The sequence below is a fragment of the Phaethon aethereus genome (assembly GCF_964289735.1).
Source record: "Phaethon aethereus genome assembly, contig: HAP1_SCAFFOLD_562, whole genome shotgun sequence".
NCBI lineage: Eukaryota > Metazoa > Chordata > Aves > Phaethontiformes > Phaethontidae > Phaethon > Phaethon aethereus.
In genome coordinates, this window is record NW_028114144.1 from 22,388 (window position 1) to 32,511 (window position 10,124).

The 10,124-nt window shown below is 72.1% G+C and overlaps 1 protein-coding gene across 1 annotated transcript; it reads right to left on the reverse strand.

Annotated features, from left to right (window-relative positions):
- Positions 1-1,015: 1,015 nt before the first annotated feature.
- Positions 1,016-8,320, reverse strand: JAK3 (Janus kinase 3). Its single transcript, XM_082015828.1, has 23 exons — positions 8,110-8,320; positions 7,859-7,982; positions 7,651-7,762; positions 6,907-7,052; positions 6,540-6,822; positions 6,331-6,453; positions 6,090-6,247; positions 5,760-5,871; positions 5,287-5,473; positions 4,672-4,793; positions 4,453-4,584; positions 4,290-4,374; positions 4,071-4,204; positions 3,670-3,808; positions 3,438-3,589; positions 2,880-3,030; positions 2,669-2,808; positions 2,231-2,420; positions 2,032-2,156; positions 1,708-1,880; positions 1,509-1,626; positions 1,287-1,397; positions 1,016-1,190 (listed from the first exon to the last, which is right to left on the reverse strand). Exons 1-23 carry the CDS (start codon positions 8,312-8,314, stop codon positions 1,074-1,076), a joined length of 3,339 nt encoding a protein of 1,112 aa, XP_081871954.1. The 5' UTR covers positions 8,315-8,320; the 3' UTR covers positions 1,016-1,073.
- Between the last annotated feature and the right edge of the window lie 1,804 nt (positions 8,321-10,124).

The following is a 10,124-nucleotide window of genomic DNA, read 5'->3' on the forward strand; positions in this document are numbered from 1 at the left end:
CTCGCCTCAGCTCCCGGACAGCCGCTGCGGCTGCTCGGCGCTGCCACGCCGAGGGGAAGGGTCCCGCCCGGGCGATGCTGAGTGCCACCGCACGCCCATCCTGCCCCTGGCCTGTTTCTGCCTGGTTTTACCCCAAATCTGGCCTCCCGGGGCCAGGGGAGCCCGGAGGCACCGGAGGGAGAATAAACGAACCTGTGTTGTAACGAGGACGCGGGATCTAGAGCCTTCCTGGGGATGGGGGTGGAGGGAGGACGGGGCTGGCTCCGGGGGAGTGACGGGCTCAGGGCGGGAGCAAGGGGAACCCCTGACCCCCCCGGGGGTCCCCTCGGCAGAGCCCCCAAAGTCCCTGTGCTGGCCCCAGCCCCGGGAGCAGGCTGGGGGGCACGGGCTGCGCTGCCGCCTGCGAGGTCGGCGCTGACCCGCGTCCCGGGAGCAGACGGCACCGCACCGCAGGCGCGCGCCGGGCTCGGGGCCGTGGGAGGGGGACGTAGGCAGTGGGCGAGGAGCAAAGCCCAGCGCGACGGGGCCGTGGCCGCAGCCGGTGCCGGGCCGCGCCACGCGGCGCTGGCGGCCGTCGTGGCAGAGCCGGTGCAGCAGCCGCACAGGCGCGCGAGTTCATCCCCACCCTCGTGGCCTCGGCTGGGGGCATCCGCTGGAGCCACCCCCCAGGAAAACCTGCGGTGAGTGCCGAGCCCGGGACCCCCATGCTGGGATGTCCCGCGGTCGCTCTCACCCCTCCCCGCTCTCGTCCCGCCGACCTCCCCCAGCAGCTCTGCCCCGCGGGTCCCCCCTCCCCGCGGGTCCCCCCGCCCCGCGGGTCCCCTCTCGCCTCACCCCAGCTGGCAAATTTACCAAACTTTACTAGAAACCCACCAAACGCCGCCGCGGCGGGGGCAGCGACAGGCAGACCGGGGGCGGGGGGGCTGCCTGCCGCGGGGAAGGGGGCAATGGGGGCTGTGCCCCCCCTCTGCAGCCGTTAAAGCACGTTGAAGCGTCGCCACGGCCGCGTGTCCGTCCGTCACCGCCCGGTGCTCGGGAGGGAAGGGGGTGGCCGCGGTCCCGGCCGGGGTGGGCTACCCGCGGGCTTTGCTCCGGCCGTCCCGCAGCGCCTCGATTTTGGGGGCCAGCTCCCCAAAGGCGGGTCTGGCGCCGGGGGCGAAGGCCCAGCAGCTCAGCATCAGCGTGTAGACCTGGGGACAAAGGGACGGGGCCATCGGGGGAGCAGGGTGGTCCCCGGGACCCCCAGCGGCCCCCGGGACCCCTGCCAGCCCGGGCAGGGCTCTCACCTCCACGGGGCAGCCAGCCGGCGCCGGGAGACGCCGGTTCTCCTTCAGGAGCTCCAGCAAGCGGCAGACGATCTGCGCCGTCTTGTCGGCGCCCATCATGCGGAGGAACTCCTGCGAGCACGGGGCCAGCCGTCGGCACGGGGCCAGCCGTCGGCACGGGGCCGCCGTGGCTGGGCGGGGGGCTCGTCCTGAAGGCAACGAGTCCCGGGGTGGGGGTCTCACCTCCGAGGGGCTTTTGCTCTTGTTGCCGTAGGTGAAGAGCTCGTAGAGGAGGACCCCGAAGCTCCAAACGTCGGATGCCCGGGAGAAGATGTTGTCTGCCAGGGACTCGGGCGCGTACCTGCCCGTGGGAGGGTGCTGAGCGCCGGGCACAGCCTGGCCGGCAGCCCCGTGCCCGTCCCCGCGCCGGTGCCACCCTCACCAGAAGACGGGGCTCTGGCCGGGTTCCCGCACCACGTAATAGTCCTTGTCCTGCGGCAGCAGCTTGGCCAGCCCGAAATCCCCGATCTTGACGTGGGTCTCGCTCTCCACCAGGATGTTCCTGCTGGCCAGGTCGCGGTGCACGCAGCGCCGCGCCCCCAGGTACTCCATGCCCTGCACGGGACGCAGCCGCTCACCGGGGCCGGCAGCATCCCTGGGGGCTCACCCCAGCGGGACCCCCGCCCCGGCTGAGCCGCGGCATCGCTCCGGCCCCGCCGGCGGGAGCGCGCGGGACCCCCTTTGCGGCTGCCCCCCGCAATCCCACCTCGCAGATCTGCCGGGCGTAGAGGAGCAGGGTCCTGGCGTCCAGGCGCGGCTGGTTCTTCTGCAGGTAGTCGCGCAGGCAGCCGTTGGGCAGGAACTCCATCACCAGCCGCAGCCCGCGCCGCCCTGCACGCACGTCCGTCACCGCCGGCCGCGCCGCGGCCGCTGCCCGCCCGCTGCCCGCCCCGCGCCGCGCTCACCCCGGCTGTAGCACACGCCGCGGTACCGCACGATGAAATCGTGCTGCAGCGAGTGCAGGATCTGGATCTCCCTCTCGAAGTCCCGCAGCTCCTTGGCCGAATCCTGCTGCAGCTTCTTCACCGCCACCAGCTCGCCCGTGCTGTCGCCCAGCGGGTCGTAGCGGCACAGCTCCACGCTCCCAAAGTTGCCCTGGCCGGGGAGAGCCGGGAGGAGATGTGGGACGCTTGGGGTGCCTTGAGGGGGGGCCCAGAGACCCCCACCCTGTTCCCAGCGCCCGGTCCATGCCCCGGATCCCACCACAGGGCACAAACCAAGCGTTTTTCAGCTTTGCAGGGCAAAGCGTCCCCCCCATCACCCCCCGGCGGGGCATAAGGGGGGGGGGCAAGAAACTCGTGCACCCAATCTCGCGTGGGCCGGGACCCCCCGCCCCCCCTCACCTTGCCCAGCAGCGAGATGTACTTGAGGTGCCGCTCCTCAAAGTGCGCGGGGTCCTGGCACGTGGCGAGGGGCTCGGACCCCCAGAAGCTGTCCCGGAGCGTCGCGTCGGCGGGCGCCAGGTCCGAGAGCAGCTCGTAATCTGGGGAAGGCGGGCGGTGAGGGCACCGTGGGGGGCTGGAGCCCCTCCCCACGCGCCGTCCCGGGGCTCACCGGAGGTGATGAGGCTGTTGAGGTCCCGGATGAGGGCGCGGAAGCAGGGCCGGCGGCGGGGCTGGTAGTCCATGCACTGCGCGATGAGCGTGGCCAGCTCCGTCCACTTCGGCGCGGGGAGCCGGAGGCTCCTCTCGTAGAAATCCAGCTTCTGGGGAGGCGGGAGAGGGTGCTGGGGTGTGCTGCGGGGTGCCCGGCCCCCGAACGGCCCCCGTGCGCCTCGCTGGGATACACGAGCCCCTCGCCCTCGGCATCGCCCAAAGGCTGCGGGATTTTAGGCTGGGGGGGTTTACTGGACCCCACGGCTGGCTCCGGAGCCCTGCGAGACCCCGGCGCCAGGCGCCGTGGGTGCCCGTCGCCCCTCAGCGATGCCCCTTTTGCAGAGCGAGCTGGGTCACCGGAGCCTCTGGCCAGCCAAGAAATCCCACGGTGGGATGGGCGGCACGTGGTCTGCTCCGGGCAGTGGGTGAGCAGAACCCAGGATGCAGCAGGACGGGGCAGGAGGAATGGGGCAGGGGTGTCGGGATGGGGCAGGGCGTCGGGATGGGGCAGCCTCACCTTCTGGGGCTCCAGCAGGCTCAGGGGCATGTTGCCACCACTGAAGATCTCCCAGAGGGTCGCCCCGAAGCTCCACTTGTCGGCCGGCAGCGCCAGGCTCTTGGGGTCACCGAGGCACTCGGGGGCCACCCAGGGGATGCGCTGCACCAGCACTGGGGAGAGGGGCACAGCCCCGCTCAGCACCCGCCGGGGGGACCCCGCCGCCCGCCCCCGGGTCAGCCCAGGCACGTACTCTCCTTGGCCAGGACGGTGACGCTGACTCCGGGGTCGTTGAGCTTGATGAAGGGGGGGCTGCCGCTGGCCGCGTCCCCCTCCCGGGTCAGCAGCACCTTCTTAGCGGAGACGTTGCCGTGGGTGATTTTCTTGTCCTCCTGGGGACGGGAGAGGGACCAGGACTGTCAGCGCAGCCCCGGCCCGCGCGGCAGCCCCACGCGCGGGGCGGCGCCGGCGCCGGCCGGGGTGAACCGGCAGGGATGCGCGGGAGCCGCAGGGATGCGGATGCGTGGGCGTCGTGGGTCGTGGAAGACCAGAGGCTGGAGGACGCAGGCGTGCGGGAGCCGCGGGGCGCAGGAGCTGCAGGACGCGTGGAGCGCGGGACACGGGCGCTCGGTGCTGTGCCGGCAGCCGGCTCACCAGGTAGTTGAGGGCGTACGCCAGCTGCTTGGCCACCTGCAGCTTCCAGCTCGTCGTCACCTTGCCCTCGCCTCGGTTCTTCTTCAGGTAGAGGTCCAGGGGCCCGTGCCTGACGTACTCCTGCACCATGATACCTGCGGGGGGGGCGGCGCGGGCTGGTCCGGTGCCGGCGGCGCGGCCGTGGCACCGCGGCGCCCGGCGAGGGGGACGGGCACTCACTGTCCTTCCCGAGGCTGACGCCGTGCAGCAGGACCAGGTGCTTGTGGGAGAGCTGGCTCATGATGCTGGCCGCCTCCAGGAAGGACTGGGAGCGGGGAGAGGGTGGCTCAGGGGGGGCTGCGGGCCCCCGGCGGCGCTTGGGGGGGGGCTGCTGCCACCTCACCTCGGAGCAGTGGCGGTGGCTGCCGTCCATGACCTTGAGCACCACCTCGGTCTGGTAGTACCCGTCCTCCTCCCGGTCCCGCTTGACGCCCTTGTAGATTTGGGTGAAGGAGCCCTGGCCCAGGCTCTCGCCCTGCCGCGAGAGGGGGACGCTGGCGGGGGGGGGTCCCTGGCCGCGTGCCCCAGCCCCCCCCTCCGCGCCCCGGCCCCCCCCCCGTACCCACGTGAGGCTCTGGGGGTCGATCTTGTGGAACGTCATCTGGTTGAGGCTGCGGCGGGGGGCGGCGGGGGAGCCGGGGGGCTGGGGGCAGCCGCTCCGCACGATCAGCAGGTTGGACTTCTCTGGCGGGGGGGGAGCGGCCGTGAGGGATGGCTGGAGCAGGCTGTGCCCGCGCTGTGACCTCACACAGCCTGCTCCGTGACATCACAGCCTGCGCTGCGACGTTAGGCAGCTCATTTTATGACATCGCACAGCCTGCTCTATGACACTATATAGCCAGCTCTGTGATGTCACACAGCCCGCTCTGCGATGACGCAGCCTGCTCTGTGACACCACACAACCCGCCCTGTGATGTTACACGGCTCGTTTTGTGACGTCACATAGCCTGCTCCCTGACGCCACGCGACCCGCTCTGTGACGGCATGCAGCCTGCCACGTGACCTCACACAACCCGCCGTGCCCTCACGCAGCCCGCTCGGTGACGACACAGCCTGCTCTGCGACCTCACCCAGCCCGCGCTGCGACGTCACGCGGCCTGCTGCGCGACGTCACACCGCCGCGGCCGCGCGCAGCCCTGCCCCGCCCCGTCCCCCACCCCGCTGCGGTGGCCGTCACCTTTGGGCAGGGGCGGGCAGCAGGTGGCCAGGCGCATGCGGGCACCCTCTGCCTGCAGCCCGCAGCGCCCGTAGGTGCCCAGCAGCTCCCGCAGGCTGCAGAACCGCCGGGCCACCCCCGAGAGCCTCAGGTTCCCGTCCTCGTCCCTGCGGATCAGGCAGCGCTTGTAGTCCTGGCCGGAGCGGGTCTGTGGGGCGAGAGCCGGGCTCAGCGGCGCAGGGTCCCCCTCGGAGCCCCCCGAGCCCCTCCCGCCCCGTGGGTGCCTGCGGCAGCCCCGGGGCCGTGCCCGTCCCAAAGGGCCATCGCCGGTGGCACCGTCCCGGCAAGCGCCAGGTCTCAGCCCCGCATTTCCCTCCCCGCTCCCGGTGACAGCCGCGGCACCTGGCACGGGAGCCTGTGTGATGCCGCGTGGCGCCGGCACCCCAGTCCCCAGCCGGTGCCAGTGCCGGTGCCGGTGCCGGTGCCGGTCTCACCTCGGCGCAGACGGTCAGCAGGTAGCTGTCGAAGTCCTGCGGGCTGCGGCGCAGCAGGTACAGCCCCGGGCAGCTCCCCGCCACCTTCAGCTTGTTCACCGCAAACTCAGAGCTGCGGATGGCAGGGCTGGGGGGGGCGCAGCCTGATGCCCCCCGGGGAGAGCCCGGGGACCCCCATTGCCCGCCCCTCCGCCACGCTCTCCCCAAACCCAGCGGGCACCGGGCTGGCCCGAGCACCACCGGGAGGAGCTCTCGCGGCTCCTACCCAAGCAATTTCTTCCCCTGTCACCCGTGGGCCGGGGGCGGCGAGGGGGGTGCCCCAGCACCCACCTGATGGGCCCGTGGCACTGGTTCTCCACGTCCTCCAGGAGCCGGGGGGGGGCCACCTCCTTGCAGAAGTAGTGGTGGGCATCGGCCGTCAGGCGGTAGTAGCCGTCGACGAGAGCCACGAAGGAGTGGGCTTCCTGCAGCGTGGGGAACTCCACCTCCTGGGGCCAGGCGGAGGGTCAGCCCCACACCGACCCTGGCCCCCCACCCGGCCGGGGCTCCCCGCCACGGCCCCCCAGCTCACCAGCACCCGGTTGTCCGTCTTGGTGAGGGTGACGATGCGGTTCTCCACCGGGTTGCCGTCCCGGCTCGCCTGCTTGATGCTGATGTCGGCGATGTCAGGGAAGTCACAGAAGTGCTGGCGGCTCTGTGGGGGACACGACCGGGGCCGGTCGCCACGCCTGCCGCCCCCCCCGCTGTGGGACCCCCCCCGGCACAGCCCCGCACCCGCACCTCGGAGCCGCTGCAGCTCCAAGAGACGCCGCTCTCGCCGGCCACGTGGATGGCGATGTCGGCGGCGGAGCCGGGCGAGCGCACGCGGAAACTCTCCTCCGCCCAGCGCCGCTGCAGCTGCTCCAGATCCAGCAGGTACTTGAGCTTCAGGCAGCGTCCGTCCGTCTGGCAGCCCCCGATCTTCCGCAGGGATTTGCTGAAGCGGCGGCGGATGCGCTTGCGGGTGAGGAAGCTGTGCTGCTGGATCTGGCACCGCAGCGGCTCGGGGATGCAGGACTTGTAGCTGCCGGGGACGGGGAGGTGAGGCAGCGGTGGGTGCCAGGCTGTCCCCGCGGGTGCCGGGCTGTCCCCGCGGCCCCCAGCTCACCTGACGTGGCTGAAGACTTGCTCCGGGCTCTGCCGCTTCTCCTTGGCGATGCGCAGCATGTCCAGCACGGCCAGGCTCAGGCACTCCTCCTGCGTGCGCAGGCTCAGCGCCAGGGCCACGCGTCCCCCGATGAAATCGCTGCGGGACTGGGGAGGGTGCAGAGGCTGGGAGGGGTGTCCCGGGCCAGCCCCCCGCTCGGCGTACGTCCCGCCCGGGGATGCTGCAGCCGGGACACCTGATGCGCCCCAAGACCCCTGGTCCCGCACCCCCCCAGCTAACGGGACCTTCCAGGGTGGCCCCTGCTGACCCCCCCCGCCAGGCTGGGCTGGCTGTGGGGTGGTGGCGTGACCCCAGCCCCATGCCCCGGCGCCCGTGTGAGTCACATCCTGCCCCCAGGGTCTGGTTTCCTGCTGCTGCCCCGGGGACCAGCAGAGGCAGCTCCATCCCTGAGGCATGCATCACCCGGAGGACACAGTGACCCCCATCTCAGCAACCTGGGGTGCCCCATGCCCACTGTGGGACGCCCACAAGCAGCTCCAGCTGAGCCGGGTAGGACCCATGTCCCGCAGGTATCGTGGCCAGGGACTGGTGGGTGCCGGAGGAGGAGGAGGGTGGCACGGCCCAGAGCAGTGAAGGGCATCGCTGCACTGAGGTTAACATGTACTGCACACCTGAGAAGCTACCTGGGACCCCGTCTGTGGCCCCAGGTGCTGGGGACAGGGACACCAGCCTGGCAGGGCTCACCTGGGCAAAAAGGTAATCAATGACGGGGTAGTCCAGGATGGGGCTGGCCCGGTCGTTCGGCAGCTGGAAACGGTGGGACTGTCCCAGCCCGCACCAGTTGGGAAAGAAGAACCTGATGGGGAGAGCAGAGGGGGCTCAGCACCATGTCCCGTCCAGCGCACAGGCCCTATCAGCCATCAGAGACTCCCCAGGTCCCCGCGGGCTGTACCTGATCCTGTACACCACGACCTGGCTGCGGGAGTCATCGACGGTGAAGAGGTGGTTGGGGGGGAACCAGCAGCTGAGATCCTCGGTGGCCAGGGCAAAGAGCGGGTGGCAGACGGGCAGCACGCCTGGGGATGGAGAACGGTGCCGTGAGCCCTGCCGAGGACGGGCACGGCCGGTACCCCGAGCCCCCGGCCGCTGCCCTGAGCCCCCGGCCGCTCCCCGCGCCTGCCGGTGCCAGGGGACGACGCTCACCGCAGGCTTTGGCGGCGTGGATGCACAGCTCCTCAGCCGTGTACTTGCCGAAGGTGAAGGTGAGGACGCCGGCGGCGGTGCCGGGGGGGCTGCGCGGCGCGGGCGCCCGGTGGTACAGGTACACCTGGAGGGTGCCGGTCTCGGTGGAGGAGAGGCTGCAGGAGCGCTCCCCGATCAGCGGGGTGTCCTCGCCCAGCGGGGCCATGGCAGGCGCTGCAAGGACGGGGGGGCTCAGCTGGCAGCACGGTCCCCAAGGGTGCTAGTGTCCCCCGCCCCGGAGTGACCCCTGTGTGGGGCAGGACCTTGCCCCATGCCCGCCCTTCCCTATGCGCTTCCCTCAGCATCCTCCCGGGGTAAAACCCCACAGCCAAGCCTGCGGCATCTCCGGGTGGCATCACCTGCGTCAGCCCATCCCGGAAAGGACGAAGGGGAAACTGAGGCACACAGCCGTTTCTCCGGCGCATGGATAATCCCACCCTCCCCAGCCTGGCCCACGGCTGCTCCTCCTCACCAGCTGGCCCAGGGCCGCGCACCCAAGCCCTGCGTCGCTCCCAGGCGTGGGCCCAGAGGACTCGGCTCTGTCCCTGTGCCCAGCTGGGCTGGCCGGATTCCACCAAGCCCCCGGTGCCGGCGTGGTACCTGCTGCCGTGCCTGTGGCCTCGTTGGTGCCCGTGTGCTCCGGCCCCGGGTTGGGGTTCCTGGGCTGCGTAGGTGGCTGCTCGGAGGCTGCGAGCGAAGGGGAGCGTCAAAAACCCCCTCGGTGACTTCCTTCCTGCCTGCAGCCTCCGCGGCGGGCAGCTTCCTGGCGAGGGGAGGGGTATGGGGCGGGTGGCAGACAGGAGCTGCCCCAGCGTGCAGGGACCAGCCAGGGGGTGAAGGGGCGGTGGACCCTGGGCACCCCACTTGGTGCTGGGCACCCTGCTGGGCACCCCAGTGGACCCGGGCACCTCGCTGGTCCTGCTGGTGCTGTGGCTACCGTGGGATGGGCGACGCTCTGCCAAGGCGTCCCAGTTCCTGTCCTCTCCCACCCCACCATGTGGGGCGAGGGGCTGGGTGCCACCCACACACCCCTGCACCCATTGCTGGGACCCGCCCTGCCCCACCGGGGCGCGCTCAGCCCCTTTGCCCCAGTCCTGCCCCAGCCAGACCGGCCCCGGGGTGCCGCCAGTGCTGCCATGCCTTCAAGGACACCGTGGGGCTGGGCACGCGCCTGGCCCCGGTGCCATGCGGCATCGCACGCACCCGCCGGCGGATGTGGCTGGGCCCAGCCGCCGCCGCTCGTTGTTTTTCCCCTTTCTGTTGCTCTAACCAGCTGGGCAAGGAGGCGAAGCCTGGGGCGAGGCGGGGAAGGGGGTCCCACCCAGCCCGGTCCCCGGGGACGGGCGTTGGGGTCAAGGCCGCGAGGGCTGGAGCCAGACCCCAACGACCCTCCTGTGCCCCTCTGTGATGCCTCGGCGGGGACGGTGCCCCCGCGGCCGCTCCGTCGCCGTGTCGGGGCTCTTCCCCGGTGCCAGCCCCCGGCTCATCCCCGGCGTTCAGGGCAAGGGGAGGAAACGGCAGTGGGACAATCCTGTCTGCTGGGCGAGACGAAGCAGCGTCTGTGCCAGGGAACGAGGAAGCCGGGCCAGCCCCGCGTCCGGGTGCCACCTATCCCGACAGCCGGAGCTGCCCCGCCATCCCCGCGCCCTGCGGGGTCAGCAGCCGGCTCCCGTGCTCGCCACGCCGCCCGTCGGGGCACGGGGTGCCGCGCCGGCGCCGGGATGGCCCGGGCTCAACCGGTGTCGGGGCGTGCGGGAGGGAAGGGGTTATGGATGCGGCCCCCGACGGCTCCGTCCTCCCCGCCAAGGGTCCCTCCCCGACGCCCGCCCCGCGGGCTGGAGGAGCTGGACGCACGCCCGGCCCCTCCCTCGCCGCAGCCCCGCTCGCTCAGCCGCCGCTTCAGCGCCTGCCGCGGACGTCGCAGCAGCCTCCTCCGGCCCGCCGGGCTCCCCACGTCCCCAGGGACCCCCGGGCAG